This window comes from Lolium perenne, chromosome 6 (genome assembly GCF_019359855.2).
Source record: "Lolium perenne isolate Kyuss_39 chromosome 6, Kyuss_2.0, whole genome shotgun sequence".
Lineage (NCBI taxonomy): Eukaryota > Viridiplantae > Streptophyta > Magnoliopsida > Poales > Poaceae > Lolium > Lolium perenne.
In genome coordinates, this window is record NC_067249.2 from 261,161,238 (window position 1) to 261,188,697 (window position 27,460).

The following is a 27,460-nucleotide window of genomic DNA, read 5'->3' on the forward strand; positions in this document are numbered from 1 at the left end:
ATCTCGTACTTTCTTAGTGTCTTTTTGGATCTTAGGATTATCATCGGATATGAATCAATAAAACTTCTATAAAATCTTTTGGATTATAGGGCTTTCTAGATTCCTATAGTTATGCGTTCCTATATCATATACCGAAGAAATATGAACATTAGCTCAAAACCTCTCTTTTCTTGCCCCATCTCATCAACCTTATAAAAGTCTTGTGTAAATGTCATGTTCACAATATAAAGAACTACTTGCATAGTTCCTATGTTCGGAATCATTTCCAAATCTACACTATGTAGTGTCTCATTTTGGTGTATTCCTATTCCTATGCTTTTAAGTTCTACCCTCCAAAAACGGCCTTATCATCCGTCTCTCTCCTATTGTGTATCATCACCATCAAATTAAAACGTGACCTTAAAACATGAAAAAGTCTTTCATTGGCATGTATGATCGTTTGGTCGCCACTTGACTTGACTCATCCAACATCTAAGCTAGTAACCAACAAATTTAATGGTACTTGTAAGTTTAATGGTGTCCTAAGATTTTTTATGATTGCGAAATTCATGTATTATAGCTTTTTTATGTAAAATGGTGAGTCGGAATATTATTATCGCAACGATAATTTGCAAGGAGTAAGCAATAGAAATATTGGATTAATTTAACAAATAATAGTTCAAATTCTGCAAAATTGTGAGATCATGTGTAATATAATTGTCTATAATTGAATCAGTTAAAATTTTCCACTAAGTTAGGTATAGTTTTAGATAATCAAGTTTCTACATGTCAAGCACAAGAACAACTTTTGAATGAATAAATTTGGTTGATCACTCAATGCCAGGGGAAACACATGTGAAATGAATTCAAAATATGTTGATTGCTCCAGCCGAAGACATATTTGACGAAATGCAGAGCTCAAACACCTTCTAGGCCTCATGAGAAGATATGGAGCGGAAAGTTGGATGTTCCTAATCAATTTTCGTGACTACAACATTCTTCACGCACGACCAAGTTCTAGGAGTCACAGTTGCCTATCACTTTGTCTAAACTGGATTAGAAATTACATCGAATTGGTGACCCTGGTAACAAGCAACACCTACATTGCAAGGCTCTGTCAAATATAATATGCTTTACACCTCACTATGATGGTCTTTTAATTTATGTTAGATCTTAATATCAAATGTTTGGATATAGAGTAAGACATGATCTACAAGGAATAAATAATCCCTACACTGCAGTCCGCAGACCCATCGATAGATCTTCTGAATCACCTACAAAACACCCCTCTCTGACCATCAAACTCAATCAAGACTCTTTTTATGTGTGGTATCTAATGCAGCATATTGTAATAAGTTTCAATATGCATAACCAATTTAGGAGATTCGTCGTTTTAACCGGACTATGTGATTGTGCTCACGAAAGTAGCTCGTTACTGAGATAACAAGCTTCCCCATGTTATAGCTAATACTACAATGAAGATCCTAGGCAACCACACACTAGATTTTATTACACAGCTTGTATTTGTTGATTATAACGATATTTATGAGCAACAAATTTTTGTTGTTCCTTAGCAAAAACAGGTATATTTTCAGCCAACACATTGTGTTGACACATAACAAGCCTAGTTGCAGTACGACCAAAATGATGCAGTTCCTCGAGCATGGAACCATATAAATATCTGTTTCCACATCATTATGTATACACTTACTGGATACAGAAAAAATGAATGGTGCTACAATTCAGAGTGATGTCTTCCCTGTTGGGGCTTTTGGAGTGTGTTCTGGCGAGCAATGGCCCTGTCCTCTATTGCTCTGTTATTGGCAACAACTTCTGTGTAAGTCATGTTGTAAACGAAGTATTGAATAAACCTTATGGAAGGTTTCTCCAATGTGAAGAAACGATCGAGCTCTAGTATCTCTTTCCAAGGGCCAAGTTGACCCGGATCTCCCTGCCTTCGATTTCCTGCAATACGTGTCATTGCTCAGTTCAAATTTATTTTCATTTTGTGTTTCAGATATGAACATTGAATTCCAAGTAGCAGTCCTACTAGTCCAAACAATAAAGTTCATCCTGGCAAGGAATTCTTCAGTTTTATCTGAAAGTTCCCATTGCTACATCTTGGGCTAGAAAGGTTTAAGAATGCACAGTTGTTTGATACTCCTAAATATTATATCTTTCATACTGGAAATTTTTAGAAGTTTGCATTTGATCTTACACATCTACAACTTTTCATGTGCTAGCAAACAGAAGAGAGACGGTGAAAAAGTCGGCCCTGACATACCGTTCCATTGAGCGTCTCGATGGCCTGGTCCATCTCCTCCTTGGTGGAGTAGCACACGAAGCCGTACCCTCGGGACCGGCCGGTCTCGCCATCGTAGAGCACCCGCGCACCGACCACATTGCCGCACTTCTGGAACGCCTCGATGAGCATGTCCGGCGTGACAGTCCAGGACAGGTTGCCGACGAAGAGCTTGTGCTCCGTCTCCGGGTACAGCGGCAGCTTCGGCTTCGGCTTGTCGGCCATGTTCACCCGCATCGTGCGCCCACTGTACATCTGAAACAATTGAAACATGTATCGGTCATGAACTAATTTGTTCATGGCATTGAATATTCACGTTGCCTCCCCCGCAAAAAAAAAAGAATATTCACGTTGCCTACAATAGGTGGCATATGAGGAATTCTTCTTGGAAGATAGGTTGATGATGAGACTGGGAGTACTCACGGTGCCGTCGAGGTTCTTGATGACCCGCTCGCAGTCCTCGAGGGTGCTCATCGTCACGAAGGCGAAGCCTCTGCTCCTCCCTGTCGTCCGGTCGTACAGCACCTGATAATGCAAACGTTTGAGATCGAATCGACCTATGGAATGTAAGTTTGATGATCTCCAACAAAGTTATTGGTTTGATCAAGCATGCATATGTCCTTGATGTTCAATTGTTCACTGATTTCCTTTTCTGTTCAAGCATTCCGAATCACAATTCAAGGAGGTTACCGAACGTGGCAATCCATTTCAGCAAACAGCATGGAGGCGTACCTCGACCATCTCCGGGATGGCGTGATCCTGCACAATGCCGGCGAGCAGCGCGCTGTCGCAGTTGTACGGCAGGTTCCCGAAGTAGAGCTTGGTGGCGCTGCTCGCCGCCTCCGTCTCCGCCGCGCCAGCATCACCGCCACCAGCATCGTCCGAGCTCGCCTCCGCCTCCGCCTCCGCGGGCGCGCCCTGCTCCTCCTCGACCTCACCTCCTGCCGGCTCTTCCTCTTGCGCGGTTTCCTCCTCGACGGCCGTGGTCGTGGCCTCCTCCTGCGACGCCATCGCAGCCACCGCGCGCCTGCTCCGTCGAGCAACCGGCACGACGGGAGCAACGACGTGTTCGGCGATGAGGCGGTGCCGGTGGTGGCCGGACGGCGCGCGCGCCGGGCGGGGGAGCAAGGACGCGCAGAAGAGGTGCGTCCCGGAGGCGCCGTCGGTGTGGAGCGTGGGACGAAGCGCCGCCGTGCGCGCCGTGGAGAGGCATGCGCGGGCCATGGCGCCGCCCAGCCGCGCTGCTTCTGCGAGCGCGAGCGCGAGCGAGGGAGATGCGGGCAGAGGTGCGATGTGGTGCGGCAGAGGGCCAGTAGGAAGGGATGGTGGAAGAAGAGGCCCAAGAGGGGATAAGGGGTGGTTTAGTACGGGCCATTGACACGTGGGTCCTTGGCTGTGGTTCTTGCTCCTCTTCTTTCTCTTTTTGAAACTGGAAATAAATTTACAGGCGAAAATTCGACATGGTTGAATCGAGTTTGCTTTCTCTCTTGTAATACGAAACACATTCATAATGCGACCCCCACGTAAAGCGTCCAACATAAAAGAACTTTTTTTCAAGGACAAGCATGTGTCAATATATTAAGATAGAAAAGAGAGTTCAATTACAAGAATGCCGGTGCCACATACAATAGTACTTTGAGGCTTTATTAAGTTAAAGTCGGGCTAGTCTCGAGCCTACCGTCTAAAAGCATACAATAGCACAGCTTGATCCACCTCGAGGATCCCTACCGACTACTCTTCGCGTGGTCTCATGTGGCTTGAGTGGATGTGTCTGTTGATTAGATCTTCTGTTAGGTGTGGTTGTTGGTGAGTGTTGTGGTTGGTGTTTGGATAGGGCTAGACTTATTGTTGTAGTTTTCGTCGATTTTTTTTATAAAAATTGAACACCTTTTTCTTAATCAAGGATGAGGTAAAGCTTTTGCCTCCGTTTTAGAAAAAACTCTTGTTAACCCAATATGCTCCACTGCCTACATGTCTACTTACTTCCAAAACTGTAGTTCTAATAAAAATTGACTCGTAAACTTCCAAATTTCTACATTATTTTTTTTGGAAGAAACTTGTAAATGAGAAGTTGCGAAGAATAAGAATTGTGAGTCAGCTATTACAGATGTTAATAAGAAGTTCGAGACACTTGTAAGGGGTGCACACGGGTCCGAATTAAGTTTATCCATTCTGGAAATAAATACAACAATTCACGACCAAGACATCTGGCTAAACATAGTAACCAGAAAATTATGGAACAACTAAGCTCAGGGGCAGACTAAGGATGAAAAAATACAAGTGTACACGGAACAAATATTAAAATTTAGTTAAGTTAAACTGATGGTTATCATTTGGTATGCACGGTCCATGTGTACCACTTACACAGGTACACAGTTTGACCGTTTGACGGGAGCATGGAGCTCATTGAAACTGCTAGAGAGCTGGGATGCTATTTTATTGATTGAATTTACTTATTTTGGGAATGACACCCTCTCATGTTTCTTTTAGATCAAACATTTGCAGCCTAATGTGCACAGACACATAGGTAAGGGTATGGAAATCTTGTGTTAGCAATCTTGTCAACAATTCCATGATATCTTCAAGAAGGAAGGGTTTTTGAGTAGTTCTTGGATGCAATACTGTATGAGGATCTCCTGGATCAAAGAAATGTGATGATGCACTATGTGAGGATCAGTTCAGGATGCTGATTCCCTTACTAATTTTTTGGGAAAACGCAAAATCCTTTCGTTTCGATGTACAAAACGATTCCCTTGTTCATGTCTATTTTTATTTATTGTAGATATAAGCTCATAGTTGCATCTATGTTACTTGTGCAAGTAGGAGGGTGGACTGTCTAACAAAGATGTGTTCTCTTCATGATCTCCCCTTCTGTTATGAAATCAAAGCTTGAGTTTATCCTATGAACCATGAAGACGCTCTTAAAGTGTTGTTCTTACGAGTTGGAATCAAGTTAGTTCATTTAAGCCTATTTTTTCTAATTATGGTCTTAGATGAGATCATTGTTATGGTACTTTGCATTTCTACCGCTGGCATATATATGCGCTTCTGGATGCATTGATCTAATAAAAACAATTATGTTTTTATGTTACATTGTTCCATCGATAAGACATGGAAAATGTTGAAATATTTGTATATGCAACTCACTGTCATTTACCAATTGATGAAGAATTGTTTGTGACACTCAAATACATTAGTACAATACGATGGAAATAAGCATAAAACAATATGGATAGTTATAATGTTATTTTGAGATCGTACCTACTTACTAGTAGTATATAATGCTTGTCGTTGTCGCACCACTGGACTAGAGATCGTGAACTGTAATATCAAAATCAGGGGTTGGTACAGGCATACATATGTCCAACTAGATTTTGAACCCTCGGCAAGTTAAAGTAAATACACTTACACTAAAATTTTATACTTATATATATTTTGTCGTAGGATTTTAACAAATGAAAATTTTATATTACGGACTTAGCTTTGTTAACATATCCAAGACACGACAAATTTTTACTTTTTTGCGGTATTGACCTTAACAAGATCTTAACCATCTTAAATCTGATAACAAAAATTGGGAAACACATGCCTCCTTGATTCTTATTTGTAAAAATGAATTATATAGTGCATATGTCTATTGTTATGTAAATGTTCTTACAAAAAATTTAGTGGAAATTCCAAAGCATACAGCCTAAAAAATCTCTTAATAGAGGTGTGTAGTGTATGTAAGGTAAGCAAATACACTAGAACTTGTAGAGTATAATTTTAACAGTTGGCAGTTTGGCGTGATCATTTTAAAATGTGCCTTACGAGTTACACTGTGTTCAGTAGTAACTTGACAATATGTTAAGAATTGTACTTGTTGTTGAAATATTATCATGTTCTAGTAATCATTGATGAATATAATATTTTATGGGTTCTGCTACTTTTGCACACCAAAAATCAAGTATTTTATATGCTTTCCGCAGTGCGCCCCTGTATCAGGCGGTGTATACATGGAGATATATCTTGCGAAATTTTTAATAGAACATTTGTAAGGCATACATAAGGGATACTAGCAGCCATACTAAATCACCCACCACCGATCTAATTGGTTTGTTCTTATGTGGTACATTTGTACTGATCTGTCATGTGCAATTGTTCAGTAAACTTTATGGTGTTTAATAAATACTATATAGCCTCTTCTACGTGAGAGACAATATTATAAGAGTTACACATATAGTATGACCCTCCTCGTACTGGAGCAAAGGAAATCGCCGTGTTTGCCTGCTCACATATGACTACATCCCACTCTTGCGAATTATGACACAAGGTACGAAGATCATCACACAGACAACAATGAAATTGTCACTAAAGGAGCATATCAATAGCAAGAAATCTTGGCCAAATTTACGTGCAAACGAACCCCGCAGGCATCAACATATGATTAAAAAAACAACTAGTAATGAATGTAAAATAGCTTTCAACAAAAATAACACACGGGTGAACATTAATGGGGGTGGGGGGGGGGGGGGGGGGAGACACACACCAAATCACCCCAATACATTATTTTAGAGACCGTTTCCATCTTCCAGCACTTCTAGGTAACCCTTCTGCCGACAATGATGAATTAGAGTAGGTGCCACCATCACAAAAAATTAAAACTTGAGGCAATAACAGAATCTAAGCTTTGTGGTATATGGACTAATTAGAGTTGAGATTGAGACCATCCTATCCTCTATCGAATATGTGAGCTATCACATAATAGGAGAAAAGGAAGATGTTGGGGAATCATAAAAGACGAATGAGAGGTAGAGAGAAATGAGTGGAGAAGGATATACATGAAGGTTAAACAAAAGAGTCAGTGTCTCGACTACACATTTGAAAAACACACGAATAATAAGAAGAAAAAAAAAGAATGTCGTGTCATTTTTTTATAATGTGAAGTAACGTAAAAATTGGAAAAATATGTATAGCGCATGTTCAGAATCTTGTCCCACGGAGCAAACGCATCCGTTGTACTTCTCCCTCTCCCGAAATTTATCTGAGATTTGAAAAAAATTTGAATGCATCTAAACACTGACGAATCTTAGACAACTTTCGTGTGCAACGGAGGGAGTATATTCGGAAGCATAGCTTACTAGCTCAGGTTCTAAAATGACTGTTAAAGAATTTCCTCTCCTGGCTCCTTCGTGCTACAGAAGCTTATTGACACGAATAAATAAATAATACGGAGTAGTAAAACAAATTAAACGGTTTCAAAACGAGTCCACTATGGAAGAAACAAACTAATTTGGCAAGCAATCTCTGTGGTTATGACGCGCAACCATGCAGCCATATGCGGCCGTCTGATCCGGCCCGATTGATCACGAGTTACCTTTCCCACTCCGCGCCGCCGAAGCATGAGGTCCGGCGCCGCCACCTCCGCTTCACTCCGTTGCCGTCCTTGTCCACACGGTCCGGCGACAGGTCCGCCCTCCACTTCTCGAGCTTCATGGCCAGCTTGCTCTGCTCCACGGCAGCGCGCCTCGGGTCCAGCGGTCCGGAGTACTCCACCACCGGCCTCTGCCGGCGGAGCCCGTAGTCCAGATCCTCCGGGATCGCGCAGAGCGCCGGCGCCGGCCTCATCGCCACGAGGTCCTTCACGGCGAACGCGTCCGTGGAGCCCGGCGCGCAGTAGGCTTGCGCCTGGGCGGCGCCCAGCAGCGCCACCGCCACGTTCACCATGCCCTGCGGCCGCAGCGAACGCGGGCGCCGCAGCTGCAGCGCCGCCACCTGCCTGCCCGAGGGGGCCACGGCGGACCGGGACGGGCGCACGAAGGTGCTAACGACGATCCGGGTGCGCCCGAGGACGGCGTCGCGGCCGAGCCCGCCGACCGCGCGCACCTCCACGGCGACGGCGGCCGTCTCGGAGCGCAGGAACTCGGCGTCGACGCGGAAGAGGAACCGGTCGTTCCACGTCGGGTCGGCGCCGCCGGCGAGGTCCACGTCCGTGCGCAGCTTGCGCGCCGCGCCGTCGGTCCACGCCACGGCGTACGCGCGCACGCGGCGGCCGAGCTTCTTGCGGTGCAGGTCCTGCGCGGAGATGACGGTGACCTCCAGCAGGTGGAGCGGGGCCGGCGGCGGAGGCGCCGGCCAGTCGTCGTCATCATCTTCGTGCGCGACGATCGCCGACATCTCGGGCCGGCAAGGAAAGATCAAGACGCCGAAGGCGAGTCGGTGAGACAGATTAAGGAGGAAGCAACGGCAATCTAGCTGGGTCGAGTTGAGCGAGGTCGGTCGGAGTCGATCGGAGAGGAGGCTAAATTTAAGGGAGAGGTGGAGAAGACGCGTCCAAGTTTAGGATGCCTCGCAGGCTACAGCGCTGCCGCGTTTTAATTTCGCGCGTTTTCCGGTACGATTCAATTTGGAAGGTGTGCTGGAAGAACGACGGCGATAATATTTTCCAATCCTTTTGGTGTATCTTCCTATTGGGTAATTTCTATTTTTGATCTTCCGGCTTAGATCTGGCTTAACTACGTTAAGGGGAGCATGGTAAGACTCGTCAAACTCTTTCACCCCGTGCCAAGAGATTAGAGATTAGAGTTACACAGCCGCCAAAGAATAGAGAAACCTCACCACCGGAAGAGATCTGGAGTGAAAACTCGCAAAGGGAATCATCATCATCATCATCACTCGCTTTCATCTCATTGTAATCGCAAACCTTAGTGTGACTTTACACATGTACTTGTTTGATCCCTTGTACTATATTCATATAATCATGATGATGATGTTTGACTCCATGTGTGAGTAGTTCTATTTGTTATTGGGGAGATGGAGGAACCCTACCTATATATCATGAACTGGAATATAGATTGTGATTTATTCATTTGTAACATGTATGTAGTTGTTTTCTTCAACGATATTGTGTGCACTCAACCACACAATAGTTTACCCCTTGCAGACGTTGGATGAAATCATCAGTGTAGTTAGTTGGTGGTTTGGGGTGAAAGTGAGAGAAATCCATCATGTCCCATTGATCAACTACTGTCAATGAAGGAATAACAGAGATCCTAGAGCTAAACCGTAACCATTTTCCTCAAAAAAATAAAACTGTAACCATGGGGTGACCTACAATCACTGGTGAACTCCGCACGATATGATAATATAGGAGGACCAGTGGTATTTATGCGGGGTGCATAGCACAGTGCGCATGTGGTGCACCATTATTTGACTCCGTCCATGCATACATACTACAAGAACATTATAAATCCAAATCATGTTTTACACAATTATGCTAGTGGTGAATCCGCAACTCACTGAGAACTCTTTACCCTTATTGTAGTTTCAAATACTTAATCATAACTCGCTCTGCTAGCTTTCGCTTTCCTTTGATTATTATTACTTTGTTGACACATGCATCCAATCACTCTACGCACTCTTGCTTTGGACCAAAGATAACTTGCGGGCACAAAACAAGAAATGTAGCAAAATACATTAAAACCATACCAATTCAGCTATTCGTGGATTCGATACTCTTCTATTCAAAAGTAGCTACTCCCACATATACACATGCATACATCAGTAACTTTGTGGCCACTAGGGATACACATACGACAGTACGATGCAAGACCCAACACTCCTGACTATCGATCGTAAAAGGGCGATGCAGGGATTAGAAGATAGATGACCACCGCTGGCCACCAAGAAGGTAGGGCAGTGCCGATGACGTCCTAAACACCTTCATATGCATGGGCTACACCATGCTTGCCTCGAGTAGGAACGGGAATCCTCCAAGTACCTAATCCCAATATTAGGTGCCCTAATGATGCAACTCGTCCTAACAACCTCAAGTCAATGGCAACCACTCACGGAGTAGAACGAGTGGGAGCACGTGCATGTAGGCGTCTTTGTTCGTCCAACGGAGTCACCGATGTCGATGTCGGTTCCTACCCCTGTCGTAGTCGTGGATGGGGCAAAGGCTCCTAAGAAGAGGCGCCATTGGCTTGAGGCGGATGCTTCGCCGACGTGTTGCCTGCCAACCAAAGGATGAACTCCAAAAGAAGCGTGGAGCAAAACCGCCAGCAGCGAGGAGAAGTGTTGACATTTTCCAAGACTTCTGCTCCGTCCATTTTCCAAAACTTATGCGGAGTATATATAGGCTTCTTTAATTTCAATGTGGCCAAATAATTTTTCCATTTCAAAGGGCTTCACATAAGGTGACTAGCCAATCAACAATGCATCCGTTTAACGCCATTTCTAACATGTCAAATAATAAGAACAATATTTCATCTCATTTTTAACTATCTTATATTTCAAGAGCTCTCATAAAAATAACTTCATTGAATTGAATAGCTTCTCCTTGAAATATTCTAGAGTGAAATGCATACTCGGTCCCTAAACTCGTTGGCCATGTCCAGAACAGTCCCTAAACTCACAGAACACACCAGCATAGTCCCCGTTTTCGTTCGACCTGCCCGCCTACAGTCTAAAGTACGTATGTCACCCGTATACGCTGACGTGGCAATTGTTTGGCCACTAGCACACGTATGTGCCATGTCAGTTATTGATTCTCACCGCCGCAAATTGCAGTCGTACTCCCACCTCCCATGTTTCCGCTGATCACACGGAGACACGCACGAACGGCGACGGTGGCATGGGAAGAAACCGACCAGTGCATAGCCGGCGGAAGCGGTAGAGCAGATACGGTATCTCCAGAGGCAGGTGACCACGTTTTTTTTCAAAATGGGTGTATCCCCGGCCTCTGCATCGGTTGAAGCACGCAGCCTTTTATTAAAAAAGTGAACATTCAAGAGTTATAATTCATGGATCAACGAGGATCGATAAAAAAATCAACCATCTAAAAATAAGAAGCATGCTAAGAAGTCTAAGCATCTTCTAATCTCTTAATAGGCCGCCAAGTGGCCTGGTAGAAAATATCCTGGGCAACCATTTAAAGACGGTTGCATCCAGAAACCATGCACTCCCGCTGGTCCTCCGGGAGTAAGAAACGCGAAAGCTGGATCCAGTGGACCATAGTGTGAATAACCTGCAAAAAATTAGTAGAATCCCTTTTGTTAAAAACAATATCATTCATGCAATTCCATATCGACCAACATAAAGCCGAAACACCGATGTGAATCCTAGCTTTATCTGTTTTATCCGCTCCATTGAGCCAATTCCCAAACATATTTGTGATATTGGATGGAGGTGGAATATTGTATGCAGGAAACACTGCTCGTCACATAAGTCTAGCAAAAGGACATGAAATAAACAAATGTTCAACTGATTCATCGGTGTCACAGAAGCAACATTTTATTTTACCATTCCAATTCCGTTTTGCAAGGTTATTGCGAGCCAAAGGTACTTTTTTGCTAATGAACCACATGAAGATTTTAATTTTTGGTGGGATTTTAAGTTTCCACAAATACTTACGTAGTTATCTAGTATGACCTCTAACATATCAATATACATAGACTTGACAGTGAAGTTCCCTGATGATGTAAGACCCCAAACGAACTTGTCATGTTCCTCATTAAGATTTATTTCCATTAGCCTTTGACGTAAATGTATCCATTGATCCCATTTGTTACCCGTAAGCTGCCTCCGAGAACCAATATTTATGGGAGTCAAACTCATAACACTTGTCACAGTATCATGCTTACGATGGACTATGTTATATAACTGTGGGTATTGAGATGCAAGTGTTTGCTCACCTAGCCATATATCTTCCCAAAAACGAACTCCTTCTCCCGAGACAATTTTAAAACCTCCCTACTAAAAAGTTCTCCATTAAATTTCATTAATCCTTTCCAGAAAGGTGAATCAGTTGGCTTAGTTTCGACTTCAGCCGAAGTTTTTGCGATAGATATTTCTTTTTTAATAGTTGCTGCCATAAACCTTCTTAGGAAAGAAGCTTATATAACCATTTGCTAAGAAGACAAGATTTTTTTTATCTCCAGCACTTCCAAGACCACCTTGGTCTTTGGGTATGCAAATCATGTTCCACCTAGTTAGCCGATATTTCTTTTTATTTTCCTCACATTGCCAGAAGAAGCGTGATCAGAAAAAAACCTAATCTCTTCCTTACCCCTTTAGGTATGTCAAAAAAAAAACATAAGTAAACTGGTGAGAACATAATTAATCAATACAAGGCGATCCCCCATACGGTAACATCTTCCCAGCCTAACATCCAAGTTTTCCATCAAAACGACTTTCAACAGGATTCCATTCAGAGTTTTAAGCTTTCTCTAATGAATTGGTATACCCAAATACCTAAATGGCAAAGAGCCGGATTCACAACCAAACAATTGTTTATGTTGCTCTTCTTCCTCGTTAGCCCTACCAAAATAGAAAATCTCGCTCTTATGAAAATTTATTTTCAATCCTGAACAATTCTTCAAAGAAACTTAATATTAGTTTCATATTAACAATTTTTTCAATATCATGTTCCAAGAAAAGTATGGTTTCATCGGCATATTGCAGTATAGAAATCCCTCCCTCAACAAGATGAGGTATTAGACTTCCAATCTGTCCATCCTCCTTTGCCCTTGCAATTAAGATGGCCAACATATCTGAAACAATGTTAAATAACATGAGTGACAGTGGATCACAGTGTCGAAGACCTTTCATGGTTTGAAAATAATGACCAATGTCATCATTGACCTTGATCCTCACACTTCCTCCTCTAACGAATTGATCTATGAGTTTACACCATTTAGGGTCAAAACCTTTAATGCACATGGCTTGTTGAAGAAAAGGTCATTTTACCTTGTCATAAGCTTTCTCAAAATCAATTTTAAAATCACTCCATCCATTTTTTCGATGAAGGTCATTGATAGTTTCATGTAAGACTACTACTCCTTCAAGTATATGTCGTTTGACATAAATGCCGACTGCGTAGGGCTGATCACTGTTTCGGCAACAGTGTTAACTCTACTTGTAGTGACCTTCGTGAATATTTTAAAACTAACGTTGAGAAGATAGATTGGTCTATATTGTTGAATCTGAAAATCATTCTCCTTCTTGGGTAGTAGGGTAATAACACCAAAATTCAATTTGAACAATTGTAATTCTCCTGAATGCAGTTGATGGAACATTGGCATTAAATCACCCTTAATAACATCCCAAAAGGTTTGATAGAATTCTGTAGGAAAACCGTCACGTCCCGGAGCCTTATTTAACTCCATTTGAAAAATAGCATCCTTGACCTCCTTCTGAGTAAATTCGGCTACTAGGATGTTATTCTCTTCTGGGGTTAGTTGGGGAATATCCTAACAGAAATCCTCATTCATTGTGAGGGTAGAAGTAGCTGGCTCTCCAAACAACTTCTTATAATATTCAGATATATAGACCTGTAAATTCTCACCTCCCACTATGGTTCCTTCATCCTGTTCTAACTGAATTTTTTTACTTAGTATTATTTCCCCCTCTTGAATATGTTTTACCTTGGCCCTCTTTGCCCATTTTGACTCATCATATTTACGAAGCTTTGTTATATCATCATTTGCTTTCCTTAATTTTGCTCTCTCGTCATCATTTAGAGGGGTTGTCTCAGCTTTCAAATCCAACTCCTCTATTAAGGATAGCAGTTTTTCCTTTTCTTTCTTATATTGACCACTTATACATTTTGCCCAACCTTTAAGAAAACGGCGCAGATGGAGAATTTTGATCTGCCAAATTGCAATAGGAGAATCCCCACGAGTCTCAGCCTCCCATTCAGCTCTCACTATTTCATAAAAATTATCATGTTTCAATTATGATAATTCAAAAGAGAAATGAGCTTTATTGCCAATGTGAGCCTGACTACCTGAATCAATTAAGAGAGGAACGTGATCAGAACCAGATCTTGTTAGAGTGCTAACAGTCACTAACGGAAATTTGTGTTCCCAATTGACTATCGATAGAACTCGGTCAAGCTTCTCATAAGTTGGAATCTCCCTCCGATTAGCCCAAGTGAATTGTCTACCCGAGAGAGCAATCTCTCGCAGGTTTAGACTGTCAATAATGACATTAAAAACAAAGACCAACGAGGCTTAAAATTATCATTATTATTATCCTCTTTTCTCCCGAGAATATTGAAATCCCCCCACCCCCAATGAGAGAAGGAGTGGATCCCGAATCACCCATCCTTGCTAGTTCAGCTAGGAATTCTGCTTTATGAGCATCTTAAGCAGCACCATATACTGGCACCAATACCCATTCAAATCCATCATGCTTACATCTAACATGTAGTTTGACACAAAAAATCCCCAGCGTCTGCAACACCAACTTGGAGTGCCGTGTTATTAGTACCAATAAGGATACCTCCAGACCTCCCATGAGGTGGTAGACAAAACCACGAAAAATCTAACCCATTTGCCGAAAAATTTAGAAAGAGTACTGAAAAGTTAGATCTCCCCGTCTCCAATAAGGCGATAAAGTCTAATTTCTGTTCCCTTAAAGTTTCTTTGACAAACAAATGTTTTGCAATATCACCAAAACCATCAGAATTTCAGAGTAGTCCTTTTAAAGAACTCATTTTAAACAGATGTTTTGTTTTTAAACCTAGCACTTCTACAAACACCCGACAGATCAAACTCCTTCTTGTTTCGGGTTTTCTTTAGTTTAATAATAGGCATTAAGAGATTATCTAGCTCTACTAGCTCCTGCGCCTCTTTGATTATCAAATCTCCAGTAAGACTTGAAATTTGAGAGGTTAGCAAGCTATTTTGATCCTCTTCCTTATCATTATGCTCTTCAACATTTTTTAAAAAGGGACTAAGGTTCTACCGACATTGACATCTTTAATAGATTTGATAGCTTTTGTGATTTTCTTATCATTTTTACCCAACGAAATACCTAAGCGACTGGCCTTAAAAATAATCCTCATCCGACATCAAAGCAAAAGATGGTGAAGCTTTCTCATTACCTGAGGTCGCGTAATCGTGCTTGAGGTTCACATTCTGCATGGCCCTTTCCATCTGTGTGGCGTCAACATTTGGTTGAGCTCGAATCCTCTCACTTGTCCGTATGTTAGACAAAGATGGACTTGCGATACCACCAAAACTAGCCGCCTCATGTACAAATGGAGTCTTCTTTGCCGCTCCTTCAAGACCTTTAATAGTACCTGAAAATTGCCTCGTTACCACAGCTGGTGTCAAAGAATTTTCCGTGTCAAATACAACACTTATACCTATTTTTTTTGTTTGAAGGAGTAGGCATGATTACAGAGTAATTTGTTGCAGAAGATCTGAAACCAGTAGCAGCCCTATCCATTTGCATGCACACTCATTGGCCAGCAACTGTGGTGGGGCCCACCATGGTCGGCGCTAGTGGTGACAGCACCGGCTCGTGCAACGATGACAGCAGGGGCACTGATTGGCCAGCAGCAACACCTGGACCCGCCATGGTCTGCGTCAGTGGCGACAACTGGTAGGGGACCGGCGCGTGATCCCGTGCTGCAGGCGCCACACGTGTGCCAATCGTTGCCATGTTGGCCAATGGCAGCATGGCAGTCTCCACCAGCCTCGACTGCTACGCACGGCTAGGGGGATCGAGGAGACAGCGGGGCCCGTGGCAATGGCGACGGGGCTCCAGGAGCTGGTTCAGCCAACCGCGACGCGCCAAGTGGACTATGGCTGCCCACTAGCTGTGTAGAGACAACAGTCACCGGCTGCACCGATCCCAAGGTGGATTCTGGCCAGGTTTTCACCAATCCTGGTGCATAATCAATATGGGAAGAAATGCCAGTGCTGTCCTTATCTGCAGCAACATAAAATAACAGACATAGCTCAATAAAATTGGAATTTTCACCAGAATTTAAACGTAAATGAGAGGAATGTTGTAGCACATCAGATGGTACTATAGTTTTAGCATTTTCCATACCTTTGCTCAACAAATCATTATTAAGAGAACCAAAAAAAATTGGAGCCTTAACTTGCTCTTGAGCTTGATGACTAACAACTCCATTTCGATTATTACCTTGTTTTATATTGCCATTCCTTTTGTTACCATTGTTTTGATTCTCATTATTTGCAATCTTCTCAATATCCATGTCATTTGCATCATCCCCATTATCCCCATTAGCTCCATTATCATCATCTCCACCATTATTTCCTCCAATATCTTCAATTCCTTCATGCCCAAGTTGAGTCACCGTTACTGGCTCGACATCAAAAGCAAGTTTAAAAAACCCTCTTTGAATGAACACATCGGTTGTCTCAGGAATAAGAGTATGATGTAAACACCCAATCTGAAATCTCAAATCTTTAGGCTTTCTAGTATGAACCATGTCCACCTCTTTAGTATTGCCAAAGAGAGTTCCCACCGCCATAAAGACAAAAAATCAGTTCTGACATCAGCAGGTATCCCTCTCACACGCAACCATACTTCAGGCAACATATACAAAGGATCCTACAAGGCCGACCAATCCTCGAAAACCAAATCCGAGGCTATGTCCGGGACGGGATAGGTACGGAAGGTCTTCATTCGTTGAGCTTCAACCTTATTAGGAAACTTCACCCTAAAGACATTGTTTTGGAAATTATAAATCTCCCACTGAAAATTCTCAACAGGTACAATTTGCCTCAAGAAATCTGCAATCTTAGGAATAGACATTGGGTCACCCTCCACAGTCACTTTTACAAGCTTCACATTATCAACCTTCGGCTTATATGTGCCCCTGTGGGTAACTCAAAAAACATAAGCTGCTCAATGGCATACCCATACATGGTGACAAACGGTTTTGGGGCCTTAAGAAGATGGCATGCACTTGAAATGTGATTAGGTGACTCACAGATGTCACAAACAGGTGCCGTGCAAGTATCAATTTGATGACCTGGTTTTTTGCATCGAAAACACAAATTCTTCTCAGCCTTTTTAGCCTTCTTCGCTGGATTGGGAGCATCTGATTTGGGAGCCCCTGCCGTATCCACTTGCATGGATTGGGTTTGCTGCAAGCCAGAGGTGACCACTTGATGTTGTTGCGAGGCAGAAGCAACCTGCCCCGCTGTTTGAACCGCAACAAATACCCTCTCAGCATCACCTGCATGGGACAAACTTTCCCCTCCCCCCTTATGCGCTGCTGCAGCAAGTGCCGCTACAACCCCCTGCATAGCTTCCTTAAGCAATTACGGACTAATTGTAACATCCCAAGTTTCAACAATAATAAATAAAGAGAGAGAAGTCAATTACCCAAATTTCACAACAAACAAAAACTTTTTATATGCATATAGTGTTACATATAGTTCCATGCATAGTGTGTATTTCTTTTGTGCAATTGCCATGATGAGTGTCTATTGTTGATCAAGAGTGCTTAAACCCTAACCCAAGATCACCCAACCCTAATTTGAGATGAATAAAAGAAATATGAAATAATTCAATTCTCACTCACATACAACTTTGGCCAATTATGCACAACTCCAAACAAGGCCACCATTGCTTGCTCCCTTGGTTGTAAAAAACTTTGATATCAATTATAAACACAAATGCATCAAAGAAACCAGAATCAAATCAAAGAAAAATGCAAAAACCACTTGCATATGATAATGGTCGAAATTGAGTTTTATAAAATGTTACTAACTTTACCCCCCTGGTTTGGACTTTTCTTCAACTAAACTTGGTCAACACTTGTCATGTCATCCAAGACCTTGTCAAAGTGAACAACTTTGGTGTTGACCATCAGTGCTGAAGTTGACTAGGTTGACCATAGCAATTAGGACAAAATGCTATATGAGAGTAAAGTGAAGATGACCACATTTTGGAAAATTTGCAAATCTTCTCCAAATTGAATACCACCACCATTCTAACACATTAATTATATGTTTGAGTTCCACCAAAAAGAATTTCGAAATTCAAATAGTTTTCTCATGCGGCCATTGTGTCGAACAGTTGGCAGGCATGTTTCCAGAATTATGTTACATGCAATTACACACTGGTTTTTAGCCTAAACCATCTTTATCTTGTGATCATGAGGTTCTTCTGCGTCCCCTGCATCAAGCCTAGTACTTGCCATGGTCGATTAAAGTGAGGAGAGAGCTCTTTTCTCCTCATACCGTACCATGCCGGCCACCTTTGGCAACCCTCTCTCTGGCCTCCCTCTCTCATCAAATCCTTGTCCTGGAGCATCTACACAGCACAAGGACACTGACGGTGCACGGCCCTGGCTCGCGCGCGCACGGCATTGGCCAGGAGAGGCGCGTCCAAAACCATGCCAGAGCATGCCAGGCCATGCGGTGAGCGCGCTCTGGACGCGCTAGAGCGCCGCGCGCTCGATCGCCTCCGTCCTCCCCCTGCATCCCTACGACTGGAACGAACACCGCCACCCTCTCCTCTACCGCGTAGACACACTCGAACGCCTGCCGCCGCCTTGTCGCCGTCGTCCTCGTCGGAATCGTGCCGCAGTACTGCCGCACTCAATTCATACCCCTGAACGATTCCGTCCAGCTTTGGCAGCGCCGAAAGACGCTTCAGCATCGCCAGGATGACGCCTACGCTTAGCCGTCCTCGCCTTGCCCCTTCGAGCACCGGAGCAGCCATGCCGTCGATGCTCCTTCTCAGCACCCGCCGGTCACCTCCCCATCTATAAATAGAGGAGCCCCCAGCACGATCACTTCACACCATTCGACTCACCTCTCTTCACTGCTTCTTCTCCCACCCTTAGTTCATCCAATTACCGCCGGAGTCGCCGCAATTTGAAGCTGAAGGCCGCCGGAGCCCGCAGATCATCGCCATCGACTGGAGCCTCCCCACGCCTCGCCGCCGGTACCAGGAGCTTCCTCATCTACGTCAACGTCGCCGCGCACCTCGCCAACACCCGCGGGAACGCCGGTAGGCTCTCCGACCCCCTACCTCGCCGCCAGACCCTCGCCCTCTCGCCGGAGAAGACGACGATCGTGTACCGCACCATCTCGTTCTAATCCAACGCCTCCCAGTCATCCATACCGTTTCGGCGTTTAAGTCTCGATGGCAGGTGGAGCCCCCATGTCAGGCGGCCTGCGCGTGCGAGTCACGCTGCTGGGCTGGCCCAGTTAATTTTCGCCCGTTTAGCCCACTTTCCCTTCCCGCCAAAGCCCAGTAATTCAAATGCGAATTTCAGAATAGTTTGAATTGCTTGCAGATGCTTTGGTAAATTTTGAATAACTTCAAATTGGCTAAACCAAATTCTGTGAACTTTATATCACTGGAAAGCCCAAGAATTTATCTAACCAATGCCACTGGTCCCACTCCCAAATTCGTAGTAGATTTCAAATGCTAAAAATGACAAGTAAAGGACTTTTACACATTCAAACTTTATTTAAAATTCAAACATAATGGATTTTGAGTTGATTCCAACTCTCATAAATCACAAATGTTGTCCTCTAATTGATTATGCAATAATCTAGCCAGGTTGTTTGTATGATCATGGACTAGATCAACATAATGGCTATGGAGCCATTTCTAGTGCATTTAAATCTTGAAATTCAAATTCTATAAATAGTATGAGAGTTACTCTCTCATTTAAATTTTGATCCTAAGTAATTCCATAAGAGGTAATGACCTTGAGCTAATGAACCTGCTATGCCATTACTTAGTGATTTTAAATCATTATCAAGTTATTCTTAAATGGCATGAGGTATAGCACCTCATTTAAATTATACTCCCCTATAATAGATATGAAATGTTGACCTTGGTCAACCTATATTTCATACCTGATTATTATTGAAGGAGATTAAATCTTGATAGGGCTAATGAGAGTAAAGTAGTTTCTCTAAAGATTTAATTAAGCAAACCAAATGAATAAGTATAATGAGAGGAAATTATTTTTCTCTTAACTAAGAACTAACCAAGTAAAATTCACCATGCCATGTTTGTGTGTTGCTAGAATAATGTGTGTAAACCACTTTGGTGTGTGTTAGTCAAGCATGTAAGATTGGTTGGTGATTATATACCTCGTATTCGTATATAGATGCTAGTAACGAGGAATACCAAGAGAAGGAGGCATACTCTCAAGAGGAGGAGGAAAACTTTGACAACTACCCCACTCAAGGCAAGCTAACACTCTTGCCAAGTTCTAAGTGCAAGGCTCAACAAGAGCAAGGCACCATCACCATTTACTTTATGTCTTACCTATCTCATGTTTTTACCTTGCAATTATTTTGCTTATTGTATTTCAAAGTTTACTTTTGATTCATGATTCACTTGGTCTAGAGTAGAACAAGAGTCAAGGGTAGCATAGAACAAATCAAAGCTAGATAGCACCCCTCATGAATTAGTTGCTATTGCTAATCAAATAAAACTTGACTACTCTAGATGGGAACCTTGTGACTTGGCGAAATGACTTTGAAAGATATGAAGGTGACATGGTGGTGTTGTGGGTATACTTCATGGGTGTACCATCGACAGTGCCTAGATCCGGCAAGCCCGGGTGGCCCACAGATGGTGGTGAGGCATGTGGCCCATCGGGCGGCCCAGTTGCTGTTGATCCTGACGGAAGATGTCCAGCCCAGGAGCAGGGAGCCGGATCCAACCGACATTGAGGAGGAACCCGGATCCACGGAGGCCCATTAAGGGACCCGGATCCGGTACGACATAGATGGAAGGGCGGATCCTTGACGTACACGGCAAGACATTGTACCGTAGTTAGGTAACCTGTATCCGGGTAGGACTCTCCATGTAAACCCTAGATCTGTGCGCCTTTATAAGCCTGATCCCGGGAGCCCTAGAGGCAAGACAACAACTCATTGTAACATCACGAAAGCGCCCAGATAATTCCAGACAAGCAGCAGTAGGCCCTGTCATCGAGCAGGTGTTCCGAAGCTGGGTAAATCGCGCACCACCGTCCCGAGTGCTCTCCGCCCTATGGCCCCTACTTCTTCTCCCCCTCGTGAGGATCCCTCCTCCGAGGTACCGTCGATTAGGCAACGACAGTTGGCGCCCACCGTGGGGCCTACGGCGTCTGGAGGCCAGAACCGGGAGGGTTCCGCCATGGGAAGTTTCGACGACACAATCGCTGTGGGGCGTGCCCTTTACGCCGGAAATCTGCCGATCGTCCCTCCGGATGAGTGCTGGATTCCGGCTAAAACCGACCCCGTCAAGCTCTCCATCGTCCCAGTTGGCGGCATACACATCTTCATCGGGGAAACCGTCGATTCCGACGGAAACCCACTGGTAAGTAACGCTGACGCGACCGCCGTTGAGCAGGACGCAGTCGCGAAGATCCGATCTGAGTCGCCGAAACTTCCTAAGAAGGATTCCGCCTTAGATCTGAAAAAATCAAAACCCACCCAATCCGCCCCTGAGCAGGAAATAACGGTGGAAGACCAACGCAGATCCGCCTGGGTCTCCCAGGTGTTAGAAAAGCAAAGGTGTCACTTCGTGCACTTCATAGCCCATACCGCCGGAGCCGCCCCTCAAGAGATCGGAGCTGGCCCCGTGCAGGATGAGGCACCGGAAAACGCTGTCGCTCCGGATCAGCAGGAGGCTGTCGGAGAAAGCGACGCTCCGGGTCCGGAGGGTGCCGGAGATACTGAGGAATCAATCCTCGGCAACCTAAGCCCAATGTCCAGGGATTCCATGGACACCGAAGAGTTCGATCGGAAGGTAAAAGAATACGGATACGGCGAACAGCCCGACGTTAATTCCGCCCAGCCCATGCAGGTTCTCGCAACCGTGGCACAGCTGGATCAGCAGGAACCCGAAGATGAAAACACCGCCTCCGATCCAGGACCGTCCAATGTAGGATCTCCGCTAGATCGGGGACTACCGTACGAGGATGTCCTGTCCAAGGAAGAAATAGTTGCACAAGCACGCATGGATTTGGTCGCAAAGTCAGACGTCCTCAACAAGCCAATAACGCCTGGCGACGCCGTAGATCCGGAGGCGTTAGAGGCCACCAGAAAGGAGATGCTGGCCACAGCCAAGAAGTTTGCCAATACCGCAGCTGCTATATTGGATGAGAGGGAAGAAGCTGCGCATCTCATGGACCGTTTCGAAAGACAGGATCGCGAAATCACCGCAACACTCGAGCAAGTCAAGAGCATGCGAAAAGAGTGGGAGGTGAAAATGACCTACGCGCAGGCGGAAGCTGATAGAATCATCAGAGAAGCAATCCCTCCCCGGAGGATCAACTTCGCAACCCCTGTCGAACAGCAGCCGCTCGCAACTCTAAAGGATAACATGCAGAAAGCGGCGGAAATCCTGAACAAAAAGGACGAAGAAATTGATATCGATTACGTCCGTAAGCTCGTTGCTTATGCAATGCAGCAGCAGAGTAAGGCCGATACTTCGCGCTTGTTGGAATCCAATCCGGATCACTGTGTATCCACCGCGCAGAAGGACGCCCGTATCAATCGCCACCCTGATGATGAATCGCGCACCGGATCCACGGAGCGCAGAAGAAAAGCAAGGGAGCACCCGAACCCAATCCCCGTGCCGTCGAAGACGCCTCCGTCAGACCCAAAGAAGGGAAAGGATGCAATGTACACTGGTAGGAACAAGTACCGGGATCCGTCACCTCCGCCTAACGGGTACCCGCGTCCCCCGCCACCTCGCCGCCGCAGTCCAGCCGGAAACACCAGGCCCCATGGGGCTGGTGGAATTAACATCCGCGACAATATGCCGCCGCCAAGGACCAGGGCGCGCACGCCAGAACCACGTCGGAACCAGAACAACGATCATGAGCCCGAGCCCAGAAGGAGCCGGAACAATGATCGCGAGCAGGAACCCAGGAGGAGCCGGAACGCGGAACGTGAGCCAGAGCCTCGCAGGAGCCGGAACGACGGAGGAAACTATCACCAAGGTGAAGGTAGCCACCGAAGCCGGAGCGAGCCTCGGGAAGACCGCCGGGATTCAGACAGCGGAAGCAAAAAATCTTACAGGCCCCCTCGCAGGTCCCCTTCACCGCCACCCAGCGGCGGAGGCGGAGGCGGTGGCCGAAGATCCCGCTCCCACTCAAAAACCCCAGGCGGCGGCCCACGCGACGCCCGAGAACGCCTCAATGAGTACAGATCTGACTACATTGGCCCAAAGTGCTTCGGCAGGATGATCCGAGAGGAACCAATGCCAAGGATGAACCTCAAGCTACCCGGAAACCTGAAGACATATGATGGCACCGAAAGACCGGACACCTGGGTGGAGGATTACTACAATGCTGTAACCTTCGCCGGAGGAAACCCTAATATCGCATGCCGCATGCTTCAGTTGTACCTTGTAGGTCCAGCCCGGATCTGGCTCAGCGACCTCGAAAGGAACTCCATCTTTTGCTGGTTCGACCTGAAGAACGCCTTCGAAAAGCACTTCAGGGGCACCTACAAAAGACCAGCCACGATAAGCGACTTACAGGCATGTATCCAGAAGAAGGGAGAAACATCAAGAAACTTCCTCACCCGATGGCTGGCATGCAGGAACGAGTGTGAGAACGTCGATCACACCATGGCTATGCACGCCTTTATAGGAGGATTGCAGCGAGGAGGGTTGCTGCAGCACAAGCTCACATGCTTAGCTAACGCAAATAAACTGACCCTGGATGATATGATATCCATTGCCAGTGATCATACTGCCGCCGATGACGACGCTGGTGGAAATCTAGCAGCCACAGCAATCCCCCTGCACCAGCAGAAAAAGAACCGTGACAACGGTAACAGTAGCGGCGGCAAGCGAAAAAATCCCCCTGATGACCAGAAGAGCGGCGGATCCGAGATGGTCGCCATGGCGTTCCAACGCGGAGGTCAAGGAGGCGGAAGAGGACGCGGCCGCAGAGGCGGAGCCGGTAGGGGCCAGCAGCGTGACGAAGTCACCGCAGCCGGAACCCGCGCTCCCCAAACCTATGAAGAGTACACAGACATGCCCTGCCTGGCCCACCTGGATCCGGCTACAGGAAAGTCCACTCACACCAATCGCAACTGCAAGTGGGTCAACGATCTAAAATCTGACACGAAAGCAGGTTACAAGCGAGCCCGGAAGCACCGCCCACGCGGCAAAGGAGGCAAGGGCAAGAACAAGGACAAAGAGGAAGACAGTTCCGAGGCGATGGATGAGGATGATAACTCGCCGGACCCCAAGGCAGGGCCCGCAGGTAAATCCAACCCATTCGAGAAAAAGAGCGTGGGGGCTTACCACACTTTCCTCGGAACCCCAACAGTCCGCGCTACCAAGTCAGCTACCCGGATCCTGAACGCCACAGTTCCGGCTGTGCCGTAGTATGTCAGGTGGTCGGAAGTCCCGTGCACATTTGACAGGGAGGATCAGCCTGCCATTGTGCCAAAAGAATGCTACGCCTTGGTTGTAAGTCCCCACATAGACGGGTATGACTTCTCCAAGTGCCTCATGGATGGTGGAGCCAGCTTGAACATCATGTACCTGGAGACTCTAGAGCGGATGAACCTCACCAAGGAACAGCTCAAACACAGCAACACTGAGTTTCATGGCGTGGTTCCGGGTAAGAAGGCGAATTCCCTCGGCAACATCACACTTCCCGTGGCCTTCGGCGATGTTCATAATTTCCGCGAAGAAAGAATCACGTTCGAAGTTGTGCCCTTCAAGAGCTCCTGCCACGTCATCTTCGGCAGGCCCACCTACGACAAGTTCCACGCGAGAGCGTGCTACATCTACAACAAGCTCAAGATTCCGGGTCCTAAGGGTATGATTACCGTATCCGGAGACTACAAAAAGGCTCATGAGTGCGAGTTGGGCGAAGCCGCCTTCGCAGAGTCTGTGATATCCGACGAAGAGCTGAAAAGCTACAGAGCAGCGGTGGATCCGAAAGAAATGCAGACCACCAAGAAGCTGATCTCCGAACAGAAAAACTCCTTCAAGGCCGCGATAGAGACCAAGAAAGTCAACTTCAAGGAAGATGACGCAACCAAGCAGGTCTCAGTCGGAGCCAACATGGACCCCCAAATAGGAAGACGCGCTCGTCGAGTTTCTCCGCGCTAACATGGATATCTTCGCATGGCAACCTTCTGACATGTCCGGAGTACCAAGGGAACTCGCCGAGCACTACCTCAACATAAACCCGGGGGCTAAACCGGTGAAGCAAGCTATGCGACGCTTTGGAGATAAGAAGCGCCGCGCCATAGGAATGGAATTAGCAAAGTTACTAGAGGCAGGTTTTGTAAGAGAAGTAATCCACACTGATTGGGTCGCAAATCCCGTCCTTGTACCCAAAAAGAATTCTGAAATACTAAGAATGTGCATCGATTACTCTGGCGTGAACAAACATTGCCCGAAAGATCTGTTTCCCCTGCCGCGCATTGACCAAGTCATTGATTCGACGGTAGGGGCGGAGCTTTTATGTTTTCTTGATGCGTATTCCGGGTATCACCAGATCCGGATGAAGGAGTCTGACCAAGAGGCGACCTCATTCATCACCCCGTTTGGCACTTACTGCTATGTTACTATGCCCTTTGGCTTGAAAAACGCAGGTGCCACCTACCAACGTACGATGCAGCGGTGCTTGAAGGACCAGATTGGCTGGAACGTACACGCCTACGTCGACGATATCGCGGTCATGACCCGGAAAGGATCCGACTTGATCAGCGATCTCACAGAAACCTTTGAGAATCTCCGTCGGTACAAAATGATGTTGAATCCGCTAAAGTGCGTCTTTGGCGTACCAGCTGGAAAACTCCTTGGCTTCATTGTCTCTAACAGGGGCATTGAAGTAAACCCGGAAAAAATCAAGGCAATTTTGTGCATAAAAAGGCCAACTTGTCTCAAAGATGTGCAACGGCTCACTGGTTGTGTCGCAGCAATCAGCAGGTTTGTTAGCCGTCTTGGCGAGAAGGCACTTCCCCTGTACAAGCTATTGAAGAAAACAGACAAGTTTGTCTGGGACGAGGCAGCGGATGCAGCTCTTCAAGGGTTGAAAGACATACTAACCTCCCCACCTATCCTAGCAGCTCCAGGAGAGTCAGAGCCTATGCTCCTTTACCTGGCAGCTACCAACAGGGTCATCAGCCTCGTCATCGTGGTGGAACGACAGGAAGAAGGTCACGAATATGGAGTCCAAAGGCCAGTCTACTATATTAGCGAGGTCCTTAGGGAGTCCAAACAGCGCTACCCGCACTTTCAGAAGTTAGCCTACGGAGTATTCCTAGGCAGGAGGAAGCTGCGACACTACTTCCGGGGAGCATCCGATGTGATCGTGAGCAAGGCTCCGCTGTCAACGATTCTCAACAACGCTGACGCAACAGGACGCACAGCAAAATGGGGCATTGAATTATCCGCCTTCGACATCAACTACAAAGCTAGGACCGCGGTCAAATCCCAGGTCTTGGCAGATTTTGTCGCAGATTGGACAGAAGCTCCGGACATAAGCTTGGAGCCGGAACCGGAGACATGGGTTATGCACTTCGATGGATCCAAGCAGCATCAAGGCTCAGGAGCCGGAGTCACCTTGAAATCCCCTACCGGAGAAGAATTGCAATGCGTTTTGCAGATCCACTTCCAAGCCACAAACAATATGGCGGAGTACGAGGCTCTACTACACGGACTGCGCATCGCTAAGGAGATAGGGATCAAGCACATCATTTGCTGCGGAGATTCCGACTTGGTGGCACAGCAGGTAGCCGGAACCTGGAACGCCAGAAATTCCGTCATGGCGGCTTACAGAGACGAAGTTGACGAGATCGCCAAGTGCTTTCTAGGATACGAAGTCAAATACATCCGGAGAGACGATAACGCAGCGGCAGACATGCTATCCAAGCTCGGATCCGGCAGAAAACCAATTCCGCCTGGCATTTTCCTGGAGCACCTACGGATACCCTCGGTGAAGGGCGCTAACCCGGAAAACCCAGAGGTGGCAGTTTCTCCGGCTAGAGAGGTGATGGTTATCACTCCGGCTTGGACACAGCCTTTCCTGGACTATCGATCAAAAGTTGCCAGAGGACGAGGTCCTCGCACGACAGATCATCAGACGAGCAAGATCCTACACAATTGTTGATGGACAGCTCTATAAACGCAGCGCAACAGGGGTGTTTCTTAAATGCGTCTCAAATCAAGACGGCATTGAGATCCTAAGAGAGATCCACGCAGGGGACTGCGGGCATCATGCCGCCCCCAGATCACTCGTTGCCAAAGCCTTTCGGCTAGGATTCTACTGGCTCACAGCTAAAGAAGATGCTGACAAGATAGTCAAGACCTGCCGAGGTTGTCAGTACTACGCTACTCAACCAAACGCTCCAGCCCAAGAGCTGAAGACCATACCTATCACCTGGCCGTTTGCGGTCTGGGGGCTCGATATGGTTGGTAAGTTAAAAAGAT

The 27,460-nt window shown here is 45.8% G+C and overlaps 2 protein-coding genes across 2 annotated transcripts; both read right to left on the bottom strand.

The window, feature by feature from the left end:
• Positions 1-1,624: 1,624 nt before the first annotated feature.
• LOC127305380 (28 kDa ribonucleoprotein, chloroplastic) lies at positions 1,625-3,589 on the bottom strand. The gene is made up of 4 exons (XM_051335791.2): positions 3,014-3,589; positions 2,705-2,806; positions 2,264-2,536; positions 1,625-1,944 (listed from the first exon to the last, which is right to left on the bottom strand). Exons 1-4 carry the CDS (start codon positions 3,503-3,505, stop codon positions 1,891-1,893), a joined length of 921 nt encoding a protein of 306 aa, XP_051191751.1. The 5' UTR covers positions 3,506-3,589; the 3' UTR covers positions 1,625-1,890.
• A 3,821-nt stretch (positions 3,590-7,410) lies between these two features.
• On the bottom strand, positions 7,411-8,592 carry LOC127305382 (uncharacterized). The gene has a single exon (XM_051335792.2). It carries the CDS (start codon positions 8,435-8,437, stop codon positions 7,634-7,636), a length of 804 nt encoding a protein of 267 aa, XP_051191752.1. The 5' UTR covers positions 8,438-8,592; the 3' UTR covers positions 7,411-7,633.
• Positions 8,593-27,460: the final 18,868 nt, after the last annotated feature.

Bases quoted from the DNA above. Each gene is read 5' to 3' on its own strand.
- LOC127305380 (XM_051335791.2), bottom strand. From the start codon at position 3,505: ATGGCCCGCGCATGCCTCTCCACGGCGCGCACGGCGGCGCTTCGTCCC. The intron at 2,537-2,704 runs GTGAGTACTCCC...CAATTGTTTCAG, and splicing joins TCAAGAACCTCGACGGCACC to ATGTACAGTGGGCGCACGAT. The intron at 1,945-2,263 runs GTATGTCAGGGC...CACGTATTGCAG, and splicing joins TCGAGACGCTCAATGGAACG to GAAATCGAAGGCAGGGAGAT.
- LOC127305382 (XM_051335792.2), bottom strand. From the start codon at position 8,437: ATGTCGGCGATCGTCGCGCACGAAGATGATGACGACGACTGGCCGGCG.